The sequence below is a fragment of the Paralichthys olivaceus genome, chromosome 18 (genome assembly GCF_024713975.1).
Source record: "Paralichthys olivaceus isolate ysfri-2021 chromosome 18, ASM2471397v2, whole genome shotgun sequence".
Taxonomy (NCBI): domain Eukaryota; kingdom Metazoa; phylum Chordata; class Actinopteri; order Pleuronectiformes; family Paralichthyidae; genus Paralichthys; species Paralichthys olivaceus.
In genome coordinates this window covers 5,319,494-5,338,434 of record NC_091110.1, presented here as the reverse complement: position 1 = coordinate 5,338,434, position 18,941 = coordinate 5,319,494, and the positions used below count along the sequence as shown (strand labels likewise).

The 18,941-nt window shown below is 39.1% G+C and overlaps 1 protein-coding gene across 2 annotated transcripts; it reads right to left on the bottom strand.

The window, feature by feature from the left end:
- On the bottom strand, window positions 1–18,924 carry LOC109626049 (rhotekin-like). 2 transcript variants are annotated; one of them, XM_069513558.1, is made up of 13 exons: window positions 18,321–18,924; window positions 17,106–17,305; window positions 16,746–16,792; window positions 16,605–16,658; window positions 15,226–15,343; window positions 14,893–15,138; window positions 14,692–14,786; window positions 14,040–14,146; window positions 13,833–13,961; window positions 11,802–11,964; window positions 7,380–7,478; window positions 6,009–6,096; window positions 1–663 (listed from the first exon to the last, which is right to left on the bottom strand). In XM_069513558.1, exons 1-13 carry the CDS (start codon window positions 18,336–18,338, stop codon window positions 657–659), a joined length of 1,371 nt encoding a protein of 456 aa, XP_069369659.1. In that variant the 5' UTR covers window positions 18,339–18,924; the 3' UTR covers window positions 1–656. The 2 variants fall into 2 exon arrangements, with proteins under 2 accessions (XP_069369659.1, XP_069369660.1); XM_069513559.1 differs by lacking the exon at window positions 1–663 and adding an exon at window positions 1,128–4,818.
- Window positions 18,925–18,941: the final 17 nt, after the last annotated feature.

Sequence of the window (18,941 nt, the reverse complement as noted above, 5' to 3'; positions counted from 1 at the left end):
TTTCTTGCTCTGCTCTTGAAACAGAAAGACTTTAATAAATGTTCAAATATAACAACACAAACTTAAGAATAATTGGAACAATCAGGTAGTTGTTTACAAATATACAGTACTGTATGTGTCAGTACTTTTAAAGAATTAGACACAATAAAAATGACTACAGTGAACATTTTGATATTGTTCAAATATGAGAAAGATGAAAGTGGGGAAAACTGCTTCTGTGATTTTAGCATGAAATTATTAACGAGTAGCTGTCAAGTGAGGTAATAGATGGATTTATGTTGACTGAAAATATACTGTACATGTGTTACTACATCATTCATTTGAAAAATATGACACCATGAGAAAACATTACATGCTTGGATTCAAATGTTGTTTAGCATTAAATAAATATGTATTAAACAAATAAATGATCCATCTATTGTTTTCTTTTCCAATTTCAGACTCACGCTCTTCATTCCTTTTTCTACTTATTTCGTGGGTTGGGTAAACAGTTAAGATTCATGGAAGAGCAATGAAAAATATCTGATGTTACACTAAGTTCTGATTCGTCCTCTGCAGATTCAGAGATGGCACCATTTATCAAGTCCACGCACGTTTCCTTGATCAGGCATGGTAACCACATAGAACGGGTTCTCACTCCTCCAGTGGTAGGGTCATCAATAACTGTGAAGAATAAAACCAGAGAAAGCTGTAGTACAAGTACAAAAATTGGTGTCCTTTAAAGGCGGGATTCAGCTGCAACACTGTTTACCCCTGAGACTCCAAAAGTGTTTTGACATACTAAAAACAGTTCCCCCATCCCTCCATCCGCATAGTGGTGGGTAGATAATGAGTGAATTTCAACTATCCCATCACATAAGTCTTGATTTGTCACGATCACCTACTTCAATTTGTTTATGAGTACTTTTGAACAATATTGTGATAATAATAATAGCCGTGATAATTTTGGACACTATAACCGTGGTCTAACTTTTTTTTTTTTCTTTTCTATTTCAATCAAATTTCAAACTCAAACTTCAAACTTTTGTTGTTTCAAACCTATTACAGTCAGACTGATAAACGCATCATATGCTTGTATTTGCATAACGAGATTTGAAGTGAGTTCCGCTTACATATTGATTTGGTATTATCTTTCAGCTTGTGATTGGATAACTTGAGGGATGTGAGTATTTGCATATTGAGCAAAGGAGTGCCCTCCAATGACGTTAGATGTAGAACTGCTGAGTCAGCTGCCAGGAATAGGTTGTCTAAAATTAATTGCATGGTAGATATATTGCCAATGCCATCGCTTGTCTTTGTAACACACACACACACACACACACACACACACACACACACACACACACACACACACACACACACACACACACTTCAAATTCCTGTTGGAAACAACATCACGCCTCCCTGGCATTTGAACCAACAGGTCACGTAGTGAGGTTTGCCAATTTCTTATCACAACATTGACTGGTATGAGGATATTGTCCCTTTATTAACCAGAAGACACACAAACTTGAGCTGTATTTTCCCCATCGCTGCAACGAGGATGTGAAACCATCTTGGGGCTGGTGTCGTTCCCCTGCTGCAGCAGGAAATGTTTTTCACAAATTAAAACAGAAAAGCACTTTGATAAGATTTGTGATTTACACGATCATACTCCAGTATTTTAGTTGCATTTACATTGATCAACCAGTCATGGTGCTTTACTGGGCTTATTGTAATTAAACATTTTTACTTATACCGCCTCTACAGAGTACATTTCAAGCGTCATTAGGTTGACATCTGAGATCATGTCAAACTTTTGTTGTGGACCACTGACTATTAGAATGTTGGTAGTGACTCATCAGATGTACTGTGCAGCCATGAGACAATGGAGAAGGGTGGAGTGCTGCTGGAAAAACAGTCGACATAGTGTCCACTAGATGAAGAGACTGTTGCCATCACACTATGAGTTCTGAAATTAGGAGTGAAATATTTTTCTGCCTCTCAGCTATCGCTAACAAGTTTGATCATTTTCAAATGTTTTGATTTTTATGGTTCTACCTCATCTAGAGATAAGTTTTTTTTTTACTTTCTGATTGAACTAAAATGACAATTTAAGTTGAAACTTTTCCACTCCTGCTTTGTCAGACAACATTAATACAAATAATTTACATTCTGACAGAGAAACGACTCTTCTCAGATTCAAAAATATCCCGAATGACGGAGACTGCAACACTCTCATTTTACATTTAACTAGACTTAAGCATGAGGGTTGGTATACCTGAAACAGCTGTACGGTGTCTTCTACAGCATACTTGTTAGATCTTAAACTTTTTTATTACAGCTGCTGTCAGTAGTGTTGGGTATCATTTGTATTTTTCCCCATACTGGTGCTAAATTCATACTTTTATCAGTTCCCTCGTCATGTTATGTGAAATACAGCCTCACTTTCAAAGGTTTAACTTCAGGCATTTTGTTGAATTTTCGACTCTAGTTTGAGGTAGCTACTAGCTGACTGAAGGCTAATTTTATGTGCTGCCGGAGCCATGTAGAGTGTGTTGCCACCAGAGTTAAGTGTAATGTTAACTAGACATGTGTGGTGATTTTATGTTGCCTGTGTTGTATATTGGGGTAACGATGATGTGAAGATGATGAAGGAATCTCCGATGACACTGTCTTGCTTGTATAAAAGGTTTATTACAAAAGGTTCAGCATCAATACAAGCACTGCAGTCTGCCTGGAGAGAGATTCAGGGCCAATGTGAATCTCTTCTCCCTAACAGCTTTAACTCCCCATTAATATAGGAGAGTTGTTTTCGTGAAACTTAAGAAAACACATCTGGCTTTCATCCAGCCTGTCCGGTAACAGGAAGGGAAAGGCACCAGCTCAAATTTTAGGGTGACAGTTAGAGCCGTACTCTAATGCCCTAATGTATACATTCAGTTTATCTCCGACAACGTAAACTTCCTCCGATTTTCTCAGGGCCTATGGGCCTCAGACCCAGAGATCAGCTTCCTTGAAATAGAACACAATACATGGCATTTCAGACACCACACCTGTAAGCAGAGAACTATTTCAGTGCATAACTCAGGCACCCAAAAGTTGCGATGTCGTGATCTGGTCTGCCGGATACCACAGGGTAAGAACTGGTGCCTGACTGGCAACATATTTCAGTACCCTATCCTAGGTGTCAGTGTATCATCTTTGGCACCGATAACTTGTGGAGTGCTCCAGAGTTCAATTTGAAGCTCTCTTTTATTTTCACTGTATGCCCTCCCTTCGGTCATATAACACATAAGTGCACTATTGGTTTTCATTGCGCATAATACCCATATGATCTCCCAACCAAGCCCAATGAAACCAGTTCATTGGGCTTGCAGTTTGTCATAAACTCCACCTCCTCCATGATCGTGGATGGGACATGAACCAAACTAGAGAGTCTAAAAGTACATGTCAAATAAATAATTTGTATTTGATGCTCTAAAATGGATTGTAACATCTTGATTGAGACTAACCCACGACTGTTGAAGCATGTGTAATGGCGTGACCTTGATAGCATGGGTCCAGCACTTCTGCACGGACCCTGGCTCCCAATGATGTCAAAAGATAACAGGTAACCTGTATCAGGGATATTTTAGCTTAATTTTATACAACAAAGAAGTAGAGAGGTGAAGTATTTATATATATATATATATGGTCTTGGCCATAATAACCCGAGATCATTTAACAGATGGTTAATCAGAGATCATTGAAAAGGCTCACACTAGTACAAAATGCAGCTGCTAGACTACACTAAAACTCAAAAAAGAGAACATCTTACACCCTCACATTGGCTATTAATTTGTAAGCAAGATTTGATTTCAAGATTTGGTAGGTTTTATTTTGTAAATGTCCAACCTCTTGCTAGAATACATGGAAAGACGCATGCACACACACACACAGACAAGGTTACACAAAGCCACCATTGTAAAAGCTGGACTCGGACAACTTCCTCACGTGTTTCTTAATATAAATCAAGTCACCAGCACAACCTGTTCTCTAGGACATCTTTTGACCGAACTCTGGCCTTGCTCTGTACACAAACAACCACTCTCCTGAACAATATGTGTAGCATTTTAACACCCAGGTGCTTTATGTACCAACTTAAACTTGTAACCTTGTGTGTTTGCCATTCTAAGAAGTCAAGTTATCAGTTGATGCTTGATGACATAGCTCACATTGTATAACAGGACCATTATGTGTTTTGAGTCAGAGCAGTATTTATCTTGCTTAGCTCTGAGGTAACCTGCTCAGTTGTCCCTGTTAACCTCAGAGGGTACAAGAAAGAACAGTGTGTGACTTATGCTGCTCCTTCCATAAACTGATCAAGCAAGAAATTCTACCCAAATATATAATTACAACTTCTTAACAAAGCTTGACTCATCATGAGTAGAAAACCAACCCACAGTAATCTCTTTGTAATTGTGTTGCACTTTAACTGAGTAATTAAAAGTTAATACAACCACTTATTAAGAGATGGAAAATTAATTCATAATAATTATGAAATCCGGTAAAGCTAATTGTCTGATCTTTTATCTTTTTAAGCTGACATCTTTGATGAGACCTTTTGTCCTGTGGAATACTGACAGGAAAACATGCAATGGAAAATATCCATGGTATTCTAAGGGAAGTTCTTCTTCCCTCCCACGGTTTAACTCTTTGTGAGTGCTGGAGAGTGAAATTCCATTTTAGTCCTCAGAACCAGACGTGTGTCCCGATTTGTGTTGTACTGCTTTTAGTTAAATTTCTGTTTTTTTTCTATATCGTCCCTGGCCTTGTGAAAAGTCCTCAGCCTAGAATCTAGAAACAAGGTTGAAATAATAAACAAGTAACAGTTCAATTTACAGAATAGCTTCTCAAAAACAGACATAGATATGAGCAAAGATGCAAAACCAGACATGCCAGAAACAGACAGGGCAAATTATTTGCGTCTAAATTGTATATCGACAGGCATTTGAAAGCCAATTACTTAACTGTCCAGAATTGATTTGTAATTTATACTGGTTTGTATTGTCAGTGCCTAACAAAGTGAGTGGGGGAGTAGCCATGTAATTAACAATTTTATAGATTAGACATGTATTTGGATTTTTGATCAGAGTGTTTCAGTGGTGAAAACTGAAAGGGTTTTTGAAAGCATTTGTCGTAAACAGCAACCTCTAATCTATATCATATCATTCATGTATAGACTAAATAGAAGGTGGACCCAATGTGGATCCTTGTGGGATGCCAGTGAATAAGAGTGAGAGAAGTGGATTGTTGGCTATTTAGTCAAGAAGACTGCTGGCATCTAAAGGTAAAAAAAAAGTAGATAAACTTGATAGAATGACAGCATGGTTTACAGTATCAAAAGCCTTCCTGAGATCAAAAACAGAGCCACAACACCACCTTTATTCAACAATGATTTAACCTTCTCTACAAGGAAGCAGCTAGTTGTTTAGCATGTTTGGTTCTAAAATAAAAACTGCATTGGATGCAGCTAAAAGGTGCTGTTCATCACGTGGAAAGTCTATTGTTTTATATGTATATTATCTTCAATACTGCCAGTATGCATAGCTCCGTGATACAACCAAACCTTCCACCTTTGTGATCATTTGCCATTTGGTTTGTTGTTGGCAAAACCCTCTGGGAGTTTGGCCGCAGCCTCCAATGGACTAGAGTTTACTTTACTCACAGAAAAACAATAGGGCCTTTCAATCAAGCAAATCCGACTGGTCTCTTGAAAGGTTTCCACTGATTTCCACATCCCTTTTGCATTCTTAGTTTATGACCTCCCCTTTTCTTTATCTGCCCTCAAATTTTTTAGCATTACCTATTGCTTTGCTAATTATTTCTCTGCAATAGTTATTTTTAGGGTAACGCCTCAAATATTTGGCATCTGTAAAACAGCCCATGGTTTATTACGAGGATGTCATGTAAATCATACTGCCAACTTCATGCAGATGCTAAAGTATGAATGCTGAAAGAGAAGTGCTCTGTGACAGAAAGCCTACCTTTCCTTGTAGTAGGAAGAGAGCAAAGTGCGGATCTCTACAGATAAATCCGGAGCCACGAGACCCTCACAAGGAGACGACGGTGTCACTAAAAACAAAAGGAAGAAAAAAGACAAATGGGAAGAGGATTTTAATCATTCATAAAAAATAAAAAAAAATCATATCAGACTCTACATCGAATACTTCAAATATGTCTATTGAAAAGAGGGAATTCTGAAAAACATCACTTCATGTATTGTATAGATTGTCGTCTCGGAGAGTTTTTGTTTCTCAAGCTATCTTGGAACGCTCTCTAAGATAAAAGGTTTATCAAAGACCACACCCATAATTAGGATGTTTACAGGTTGTAGTAATTGAGTATAGTGAATATCTGTCTGACTTCTTTCTTTCTGTGATGAGAAGGGCTGACTTGTTTTTGCCAACATGTAGTAACGTCAGCAGCATTAGCCCTATTGTCTCAGGCATTGTTGAGCGGTGCCATCTATCTCTTTTAGATCCTTTGATTTGCTCAAACCTGTCCGTCGACTTTCATGTCAGCCATCACTCCTGCCAGACAAAGCCTGCACAAATGCGGCATTGCATTTTATGTTTTATTTAGAATTTCCGACTGGCATAGTGAAGAGTTGTTCAAATGTAACTTAATGACATTTTGATGGAAAAGTTTGAGCTCCAAGACTCCAAAACGTTAATGTTGTTCAAGGCAGCCTTTAGTTTTCTTTTATTTCCACAGGATATGAAAATCAGTTAGCAGACTCATGAATCTTTGTTGTGTAGTCACAGTGATTTGGGGATTTTGCATGTATCACACATGGACGTTACAGTCAGTATGAATAAGAGAAATATTCACTGGCAAGCATTTTGCAGTTCTCTGACTTTTACCTGTGTACGAAGGACTCAAACAATAAAAGCCTATAAATTACCTGTGCATGCAGATACCTGCTACTACCTACTGTTATGTGACCTTTATTAATGCCAAATATTTTTTAAATCTTGCAAAGTTGCCCGAGACAAATAGTGAGTGTTGGCACAAAGTTAGCTGCGTTTTTATTATTCTAACCGTGATGACAGAGGTCTGGAATGCCTACCACTGAGACACTCTTACGAGACGAATCAACAACAACCTATGTTGTTGTTCAACATGATGCGTTTATAGCTTGTTACGTCTGAGGCCAAGATATCACAAATATGTAACTGCAGGCTGAATTGATTATTTATGCAGTTTAATTGCAGATTCACGCGAATGTGAAACTTTGATACATTAGAAAGTTGACCAGCAGAACTGCTAGTAAAGTCCTTTAAGACTTCATTCTAATGACATCTCTAGGCCAGTGTTAGAATATGTCAAGCGTCACTCTGCTTGTGTTACACTACCTATTTCATGGTATAGCGATCCCTGCCTCACTGCGATGGATTTCCTGGGGCTCGGCATTTCAATCTTCATGAGGTGATGACAACACTGCTTCCACTGGCCTGCAACAAACAGTATGAGCAATGATTTCAAAGCAGATCAACATAGAAACCTTTTGTCAACAACTGATTTACAACCTGCCTCCGTCTGACTTCAATTAAACTGTCACATACTGTTTCAATGATTTGTGAGCTGGCAGAATCTCTATTCGGTGACATTACCTATAGAGGCTATATCATCATATCACTACATACCTTTCCACATACTGAAATGTACCTTTTGCTGTGCTTGTTATTAGTTTCCCTGGGCTGGTATCTGTGTAAATGTGCAGCCCTGCAGCCTTAAAACCTGACTGAGTAGCTTCTTTGACGTCACAGGATGAACTATGATCCCTGAAAAAATGGTGCACACAGACAGCTGCACATTTCAACACATGATAAAAACAATGTAAGGGGTGATAACAAATCAAAATAAAGCTCCCATACCCACCACAAATAACTTTTTTACTTAAAAATGTATTGAAAATGTTCTAAGGAATGTACTTACTGTCATGCAGGATAAGAGATGTATACAGATAACTAAGGGTTAAACGTAGCATCTGTGAAGGCCTGGGCTTTGTTCCTATACTAATATCAGTTCACTTCATCATTTTCCTCAAATGATAAGTGTGTAGACAAGCACTTGTTCACGATACTGGTGTCATAAGAAACAATCCAGCCCTCGAATGCATGCCAAGAGACAATATGAAATAATTTTTGGAAACACTTTCTAAATCCATTTTTACGAGAGAAATGATTGCACTATAAAAAATGTAACCTAAAAATACTCCCTAATCAGAGATCTATCTTAATTCACTGAGGTATAAACATGTGACAATAATAGCCCCAAGGTGCAAAGTATTTAATTAATTTAGCATTAACAGACTTGTTCTTTGGAGACACACCCGCCAAGGGTGTGTCTCTAAGTCTGTTTCTTTCATAAGAGAAAAAAAAAAAAAATTATCCTCTCAAAAACCTGAAACAAATATTTGGCATCTGTAAAACAGCCCATGGTTTATTATTGTTTTGGGTGCGTGCAGTCAAACCTAATTAACCATGCAGTTAGCTTAACAACAGAAAAGCATCAGTAACTGATGTCAAACAAATAGTTTCCCCGATCATGATGCAAAGCGGGAAAAAAATCACTACACAGACCTATAGAGCCTCAGAGATCAAGGCACTGCAAGCAAAAATACACAAAACACAACCGCAGACAAATGGACAAATACAAAACAACACAACCAAATGCAGTAACACGCTGTATAGTGGCCTGTATATAGACTACAGTTATAGTTGCTCTGATCTGATTTTCATAAATAGATCCGATGAGAAATGTATCAATACACAGAGATTCTTTTTTTTTTCTATTCAGCAATGGCTTCCAGATGAATGATTGATTGTACGCAGTGTGTGAAATTCCCTGTGACAAATACCGTGTTGCGTTATAACCTGTGTCTGCAGGAGTGAGAGTGTGTGTGTGTGTGCAGATATCATCAATCTAGATCGTTCTGGTCACTTTAACCCTCATGTCCTGGCTATGTGCGTCATATTACTGTCTGGTGTCATGTGTGGTATGCAAACTATGTGCATGCAAAATGTTCTACTTTTTTTCAATGTGTTTTAATACATATCTCATAAACTCTAGAGTGAATCAAACCAATACAAAGTAAATGTCAGTACTGTTCAGATCCTAATAAATTATGATAGTGATGGTGAAAATTGTGCGTCATAGTTCATGTCTTCATCAGTGTATTTTTTTGAATATCCCACAATCCACGTATTAAAAGAATTCAGTGGACAAGTCAAGAGACCTCAACATGCTGCAACTTAAGAACAAACACACTACAAATACTCTCAACATGGCTGCTGCACATACAATCATATAGACAAAGTGTTTCCAGTGTCAAAGTTTGTTAAAACAAAAAATAAAACAGGTGGAAAAGATGCCTCTGATCAAAATAGAGCAGCAGGTGCAGTTCACTTTCTTTGGCACGAGCACTCAGGCACACCAGGCAGCTGGTCAGTGCTGTATCTGGTATGACGATAGCCATCAGTGCCCTGGCAAGAGGGATCGAATATGGGGTACAGGCACTTGTGAGGACTATCAATACAAGCGGTCCCACAACAGAGCAGCTGGGGATGTAGAGGGAGGAGAGGAAATAAACACACTAGACACAAGCCAAAAAGAAAAACTCCAGGTATAAACGCCTCAATCACCACAATTATTTGCAGGCTTTGTAAGTCACAATGCATGTGCTCAAATAAAATATTTGCATCTACTCCTCCCAATATTTTGTGCGCTCGGGTAAGACACACCCGAATGCGCAAAATGGACAGATACTAAAATAGACAGCGTGTGTTATTTCTGCACGCAATCGTCAGTTCGCATCATAAGTAGATCAGCTTGCATGTTTTCCTGTGGGTGAAATCAAGTTTGCACATGTTTTTACATGCGCAAACCTTTAGTAGATCAGGCCCTAACTGTTACTTAATGTTGTAGATATGTCTGTGTACAAGAAATCACACAAAAAAATCATTTCTAGAAATGTAAAAATTATATATTTTTTTAAAAAAGCCACTCACTCCTCTTTAGCTTCCTTTATGTAGAGTTGGTTTTACGCTTCCACATGACAAGAAGTGACACATCTTAAATTGTGTGTAAGCTCATCCCTTGCACCAGGTTATGAATACTGTAATTATTAAATATAATAATACTGCAATTCCACACTATGTGACATGCGTCTGTATACTTTTTACCAGCACTGAGACAGACTGGATAGACGGACACATAGAGAGAGAGAGAGCAAGCAAGAGAGCAAGCAAGAGAGCAAGCGAGAGAGAGAGAGAGAGAGAGAGAGAGAGAGAGAGAGAGAGAGAGAGAGAGAGAGAGACATAATTAAAATCTGTTTTCATGTACAACAGATGAGGAAGTCCAAACTACTAAAAATGATTTCGGGAAGACGGAAGATAAATATTTTGTTTGTGACATTCCACACTGTACCACACACACAACATGAAATAATGTTGTCATGCAAGTAACTGCAGACATGCGCATAGCGTGATAAACACCCCTTTTAAATTAAAAGACGAGAAGTTCACATGCAACTTCTCCTGGGGTTATCTGAGGTCTTGTGTGATTGTTTGGTTCTCGTTGCACAGTGCATCTCGAAACGTACAATAAGATTGTTATAATAATTTAAGTGTCAAAGTAAATGGATGCAGGAATGTCTTTAATTGTGTGTTTGTATCTGGCTCTTGCACGCTTGTCTTGAGCTAGATGTGAAGACCGATACCACTTTCTTGTCTGCGGAGTAATTACAACATGCCTAGCTTAGGATAAAAAACTGGAAATTGATTCTTTCCAATACCGCCCATTGATTTCCACTGGTTGACAAGCATCCAGGATGTCACTGTGGTTAGTCAAAAAAAGCCACATGGGATACAAAATAACAAAAACACATAACTTATAAAGTTTCACTTATTTTTTCACTCATTATAAAACTGCAAAAATTAAACAAACATGACATAAAGTGAGCTTTATATGTCCTGACAATCATTTTACTCCATGCTACCATTTCCCCTATGTCAACAGTGTTCTGTTTTCTACTGATATGGATGTGCAAAGGTCTCATCTAACATTTGTCAAGAAAGTAAAGCAAGGCAAAGCATTTCCTCAAATCTGCTCTATTCTCTTATAGAAAAATAACCATCGTGTTGAAGTAATATCCCTGACTATCAGATATGAAGTCAGTATAACAAAAGTCCTGTTTACTTATAAGAGGTTAAGAGGATATGGTTTCAGTCCTGTTTTTCTTATGTATGTCTTTTTGTTAATTATCTGGTAATCTCAGAAACCTGCCCACATTTTTGAGTGAAAACTGGAGCAAACTCAGGTCATGAATCAGCAACAGAACAAGCGTCAGCAGTATGAAGTGTTGTGTGCTTTGGGTGCAGATGTGGATTAAGGTGGATAACTGTGAAGGCATGAACTACTGAACTGTACATATGTATTTTACCACAGATAAAGTTCAATGCCAAGCTATTGCCTCTCAACGCCCAGTTGTGTAACCTTGGTATGAGAGTTCTCCAGAACTATGAAGGGGAGGTTTTTTTTGCGTGCTTGTCAAACTAAAGATGTCATAAGATTATCCCTTGGCCCGAAGCCTAAATTCACACCTAATTCTATACAAAGAAAATTAGAGCAAACAGCAATCTCATGTCACTTGGACAATTCAAGCCTGCCCGATGAAAGACCTCGTGTGAGCAGGTTTTCAGTACGTGTGGAAACATGACTGTGTCAGTGCTGTTCGGAGTTAAAGTAAACATTTGTGTTCATCCAGCTCTCACTTATGTTATAGATGTGTTGCCACAGGGCCTCATTCCAGCGCTGCGTGTCTTCAGGTATGTGCGGGGTAAGCGTGTAGGATACATCTTCTCCTTGACACTGTGGGGTCACGTATATTCTCTGGGTATGAACAGCATCTCTCTCCAACGAACAGACAAGTGTATCCTGACAGAAATGAAAAAACACAAACATGGAAGGTGACTCAGTGTTGTTGTAGTTTCTTCCGCATAGCTAAGACATTACGTGTAGCCACAGTGCTACGGTCAGCCCACTCAGATATCAGCAGCTTGTTTATAGACCGAATAATCCAACAGCTTTGAATGGAGTTTAACAGGAGCTCATAGTCAGTCTGCAACTGACAAAAACACTTTTACAATAAACAAAAACAAAAAAATAATTAAGCAATATTATACGTACAATCTAATCAGTTCATCTTTGAGTCCAGTGAGAACTGGTCAATAGTTGAAGAAATTGCAACATCATGTTCAATAGGGACAATAAGGGTTTTTTTTCTGAGGTCACTGTGACCCTGAACTTTGACCATCAAAAGGAATCAGTTAATTAGTCCAAAAGAAAGTCCAAAATAATGCGTTCACAAGGCGAAAAAAAGGGGTCACAGTGTCCTTGAGTTTGAGCACCAATTTCTAACTGTTGACTCCAATGGTTGTAGCAAATCTGAATACATTCTCTCGAGTCATTGTTGAGATATCGTGTTGAAAGAAGGGTAGGTATGGACTCCCCGAAAACATAGCAGTAATTCATTCATTAGTGATTCATAAATAGTAATATAAATGAAGGTGATCCTACTTAATTGACGGAGGGAAGTTGTGTTGTATACTATTCGTGTATAGACCTAACAAAACAAACATGTTTTCATTATCTCTCTGATGTGGTTTCAAATGAATGTCAGGTCACACAACCATAAAAGATTGACAGTACAACATGTTCAACATGTGTTCCTTACAGCTGCAATCACTTCAGAACCTTGGAACTAAAACTTGGCACACTCAGACGTGCTACATGTGAGGCACACACGTCTTTTGTAAAGTGGATCAGATTAGATTAGACTTTATCATTATAGAATCTCTTCTGAAATGTGTCTTGCATCCCTAGATATCAATTGTGTCACATAAAGAAAAACAGAACATATAATCACACAACAGAACAAAAATATTTACAGTTTTTCCCATCATACACAAGCAGATGAGATTGCATGGGGGAAATCCCTTTAACATTCAGTGCTTCAACCACACGGAACACGGAAGCTAAATGCTTGACATGCAAAACCTTCATATGAAGTTACTGGTTACTCTTCCTGTCAGATAAATATAAAAGGTAAAAGTACCGTATATCTACCATTGTTTTGTTGTGAATTAAATGAACAATACGCCACTAGGGGTCTCCCAATCAAAACATCTAGTTTGATGCTGTTGTGCAGCAGCATGGGATCATAGGAGTTGTTGTCTTGCCAACCATTTCCCATGAAAATCTATCTGAAATCTATCATGTTCACAGATGAGGTAAAGCGTTGAATTGTTACTTTAAAGTAGAAGTATAGTCATTATTTTCATTTTATGGTCAAACATTTTGCAAGGATGCTCGAGTCCTCTACGTTCCAACCCTTTGCCTCACGCCTCTCCCCTCTCATGCTTGAACTCTGTCCTATCATCCTACATCTGTGTGGTTTTCTTCGGCTTCCGTCCACAGTCCAAAGACATATAGGTTGTTTGTCTGTGTGTGTCTCCAGTTTCCCTGAGACCCTTAAAGAGTATGAATGAATGGTTGGACGGTCAAAGAGCACCATATGATCATTTTAGACTTGTGTAACAGAAAGAGAAATAATTCTGGTTCAAAGTGCATGAACAATATTCCAATCTTCAGATGCTCACCACTTCAATGGGCTTTCTCTCCTGGGAAATTCCTTCATTAATTCACAAGTGCACTCTGGTGTCCTCAGCATGTTATTGTCATCAGCATGTCCAAAGCATAAATGCATCTCTTTATTCATGAGGTGCTGCTCATTCAGAACCAACCTTTTTGATGGGGATCGTGAGTAATGGCTTCTCCTCGGACTCCAGGTCTTCTTCACTCTGATAGCAGAGGAGACTTTGCCCCCTGAGGACACCATAGACGTTTTCCCAGCAATCGAGGTCCTCTCCAAGCTGAATGAGAGCGGGGAGAAAAGAAACACTGTGAGAAGAACATCATCAGGTGGGAAAATATTGAGAAAATCTAGTCACCTTAACATCGAGTTGACCACTTATGACTGGTTGAATCATGCACAGAGGCTGAGCAACCAAGCGGCAGCACATATTTCCATAGAGAGGCAACCAGTACGGACTATCCTCTGGAAAAGAACAGAGATTTAACCTTAACTTTCAGAAGAGAGGAGAGGAGATACTGGATCGAAACAACGTAGGAGAAAACATAATACAAGGTTGAGCATAGTAGATAAATTCAAGAGAAAATGAGAGGACAAGAGGAGACAAGAAAATAAGAAAAAAGGAAAAGAGAGACATGAGGAGAGAAGAGAAGAGAGAAAGGAGAGGATTGGAAACAATGAAGGAGAAAACAAAAGAGGATGAGAGTGTAAGAAACCAACTAAAGGAGAAGAGAAAATAAAAGAGGGTAAGAACAGAGGAGACAAATTATGGAGGAGATGAGTGGGTGAGAGGAGACAAGAAAAAAGGAGAGGGGAGGAGAGGAGAGACAAGAGGAGAGTAGAAATGAGAGGAGATAAAGGAGTGGAAACAGCGTAGGAGTAAACAAAAGAATTTAAGTGCAGATGAAACAAAAAAAAAGAGGAGACGAGAAGGTGAGGGGAGACAAGAAAGTAAGAGAAAAAGGAGGGTAAGTAGAGAGGAGGAGAAGAGGAGAGGATTTATAACTCACCTGCTGCTGCTAAGGACAAATCATGAGTCTTGAAACCCTCCAGCACATGTTCGATTCTCAATGTTGTGTGAGCCAGCAGGTTGTACTTCAGGGCCCTTCAGGTAGAAAGCAGAGGAAAAATTCAATTTCTTGTCTGAGTAAAAGTCATCCATCAAACATTCCTCTTTAGTGTGTGTCTGAGGGGAAAAAGTCAAACCTCACAGTTTAGACGGATGAGTGGATAAAAGTGGGGACAAATACCCCTGGCGTACGTCTCCTCCACTGGAAACAGACCCACAAACAGCTGCAGACTCAAACGCAGCACGGATCTTTTTCCCAGAGGAGCATCCCAGAGAGCCCCCCAGACGGGTCACTCTCCTGGGTCCTAGAGCCCCGGGGGAGAAATCCTCCACCACACAACTGCTGTAGAGCTCAACGCGGAGATGGAAGCCTGGATCCACCTCAGTGCTGCTCACACAAACACAGAGAGACATTTCAGCATCACATGTAAAATGTCAGACAAGCTCTAAGAAGCTCGCAGTGAATGTGACATACAATAAGATAGTGTCATCAAAACAGATGTCAGTCAAAGTCCTGTCCACCATCACCAGGCCGGTGTCATAGATCTCAGTGCCACACTGAAGCAGGCAGAACACGGCACAACGATGCAGCTCTGCAAACAAAGATAAAGAGGACAAGTTGAGAAATGATCTAAAAGATCTTTTCTGTAATAATAATAATAGAAGTCAGGTCATGGTGTGGATAAAGATTTAAAAATGCTTTCATGATGTCCAGCAAAACAGACTTTGCAATATAATTATATAATGAAGGGACCAGTCTATTTATTACCTCCACCAAGGAACTTATGTTTGTCCGTCGGCAACATTACACAAAAACTACTGGACAGTGTGCAGGTAAACGATGAAAATTACTGCACTCTGAAGGAAGCTGGATTTTATGACTCTGTCTTTTCATCGTTCTCTTTTTATTAAGGGGATGGGGTTACTAGGTTTATCTGCCAATGTAATTTCTTCTTGCATGTGTGGTTCAGCAGCACTAAATTACTGCTACTGCCAGACCTAATGTCAATCTGTATTGCAAAAATTACAGAAGGTGATACCATGTCCCTCTATCTCTTTTTCCTCACAGAAAAAGTATAACTTGTAAAGTATAAAGTGTATTCACCTTTCAACCATATATCACCTTAATGCTTTACTAGCAAGTCAAATACCCTACATGTATTATTTATGCAACAGCTAGTACAGATACCAGGTATTTATCCATCACCCACTATTTATTCTGTCTTTGTGTAAACTAAGCAATCTGAGGCTTGTTACACTACTACTCAAACAGCTTTATGCCCTCATCTGTGGCGAATTTACATTCAGGACAGTAAGTTCCCTCAGGGCTGAATGCAATCTCTCCTCTGGGAGATGATTTGTCGGAGAATATTCTGTGATGCTACGGTGAGAGTCTCTCTGTTCACGTAGGCAGTGGATGAATTTTGGGGAAACTGATTAAAAGAACGGCTCTAAAGTATGACTCGGTTCCTTCATTCACACCAAAGAGCCGTTAAAAATAATCGAATTGTTCTACAACGTAATAACACTAGTATGGCTCAGGGAAGAACCAATGATATTTTGAAGGAGATGCAGGAATTTGTTTAACTTTCAACACTGTGAGATATTTTTATTTTATTTTTTGTTGATTTCTCAGTGTTAATGAATCTTGATGAAAGAAATCTGACATGTTTCGGAACAGACATTATTATTATCATTATAATGTTTTCATTTTGGTAAAATCTGGAAATAGTGGATTTAAATGTGCTTTAATGAGGGGATTGTTGGGCCTGGGGTGGTGAGGTATCCACTCTGAGTGCTATTCTAGTATTTTAATTGATTTTAGAAATTCACATTATTGAGTTCCTGACTCACCTCCTTTGTTTTTGAAGTACTCTGAGTCTTTCCACATGAGCGGGACCCGAAGGTCTGCAGAGGGAAAATTGTAGTTAGGAGAAGAACATCAGTTTTAGTTATTCTTTGCATTTGTGGGAAGATGCATTGGCTCCCACTCACCTGACAGGGCGACTTTTCCGGTACATGGCACCGAGTCTTCAGATGACCTGCGGGTAAAGATCATTTATCAACCATCCACACAAACAGTCAGGGGAAATAACATGGAGTTAGTTTCATCTCACACATGCACATGTGATGATTCGGCATGCACACGTGCAATGTTACATATAAATTATAGGTTAGGTAAACCCTCACATCTACAATCTTAACAAAGGTCTGCCTTCTAGTGGCTGATAGCAGACATAACAATACCCACAATTACTTCACTTACTTGTATAGCTGTATAACATCCCTTTCCACCCACACTGTTCTATTATCCACAGTATTTACCCATACATACAGTTTTGTACACCATCTGACCTGCGTCCTTCTCTCCGTAGGATTTGAGCTTTCCTCATCTCCTGCAGTTGGCTGAGCAGGGCGAGGATTCGAGCATTACAGGTGAGCAGGCTCTTTGAGGCCTCCAGGGCCTGCTCTCTTTGGGAACAGGCGGCCAGCAGCTTACTGGCCCCCTCCCGCATCCGCACCTCCCTCTCAATGTGCTTCAGCAACTCTTTGTCCTGGAAAAAGATTAATTTTTTAAATCATATTCTTGTCACGAAACCGGAAGGAAGACAAACAGTGTTCTGAGGATGGTAGTGAGGATTATCCGGCCCTTAGGACCCACAGAGTAAAGGAGTCTGAGCATGAATACACTTTATTTTCAGCCCAAGCTATAGCACTATAGCCCTTCAGGGATGCCAGTGACCATCAGTTGATCCAGTACTTTGGTCCAGACGGAAATAAGTCTACAGCTCCTGAATGGTTTGGCACGTAGGTTTGAACATTCTGAGCCAGAGGGGTTACATAACAAGAAGTCAGAACTGGTGGAGGTTACATTAGTGTTCACTACACTCAGTTAAATAAGTGCAACACATTAAGTCCTTGGATACAATCCAGCTGTCAGAGCAGGAGAGCTGGTTAGAGATAAATAAGATGGTGCTACCTTTTTCTTGCCAGCAATATTTTTTACAGTGAACAATACTGAATACAGAGTGATGGAAACACAATTTCAAAATCCATGTGAGTGTGGAATGTCTTTGTTGATAATCCGTCTAGTTGCATGTTTCCTAATGACTGAAACGTTTCTTGTCAACAAGCTGTTTAAAGCTTCTAAAACATTTCACTTTAAGTGTGATGATGACTCTAAAAGTTTAATATGAATAACAATTTGAATTTATACAAAGTTAATAATTCAGTCAAGTACTGTGTTGTGATTTTGTAATGAAGTTCCCAAATAACAAAATAACTTGAGTTAATTTCTATATTTATTGTTTCACCTTATTGTAGAAATGAACAGTCATGCAGTTTAATTAGCGATTTGTTATTAGTTTTCCCCACAGAAACAGAGGATGCATTGAATTGGATTCATAGTCACATGTGCAATGATCTTTTTTCTGACATGTACCTGGTAGTTAGAATTAGTCTAGATTCTAAGTTTTATTCCAGACATCAAAACAAATTAACCATACATTTCTATACTGGACCACAATACTCCAATACAAAACAAGGGAAAGTGAATCTGTGTTCACTGACCTGAGTGTTTTCATTCATGTTCCTTCTCCGCTGCGCCTCAGAGGTCGGCTCCAGTCCCTAAACACAGTCGGCAGGCAGTGCGGTGAGCGGACTGACTAATCCTACGGCTGACTACAAGCATTAAGAGTGGACCTGCAGACAGAGCCAGAGCCGCTAGTTACTCAACACACAGATCAAAAACGGTCTTAAGCCTCACTACAAGAGGTTGCAGCAGGAGGGATTAGAGGAGTCTCAAACCTTAATGTGTTTCAGTCCCACAGCTCCATTACTGTCTGGCACCAGTGAATGTTCAACATAAAATGATTCAGAGTTTAAATATAAAAAATGAATTTACATTTGATTACATTATATACAGCGATGGTCCATACATAGTGAGCAGATCAGAGAGGTGCCGACACAGATTTCTGAGGTCATGAGGTGTGATGGTGTGAATTGGATTACATTATTGAATGGTGCAATAGCTTGAACTCTCAAGAGTGTAAATCCCTCGTGTGATGCAAAACACAGGACCTCAATGCGTCAGTGACGTAAACATTCAAACAGGTTCATTATACCATTCATTAAGGCATGCTAGTCCCATGACTCCTATGAAAACAGCTCAAACCAGCACAATGTTCTTAA

Bases quoted from the DNA above. Each gene is read 5' to 3' on its own strand.
- LOC109626049 (XM_069513558.1), bottom strand. The intron at 15,344-16,604 runs GTGAGTCAGGAA...CTTTGTTTGCAG, and splicing joins GTACTTCAAAAACAAAGGAG to AGCTGCATCGTTGTGCCGTG. The intron at 15,139-15,225 runs GTATGTCACATT...TTGTGTGAGCAG, and splicing joins TTTGATGACACTATCTTATT to CACTGAGGTGGATCCAGGCT.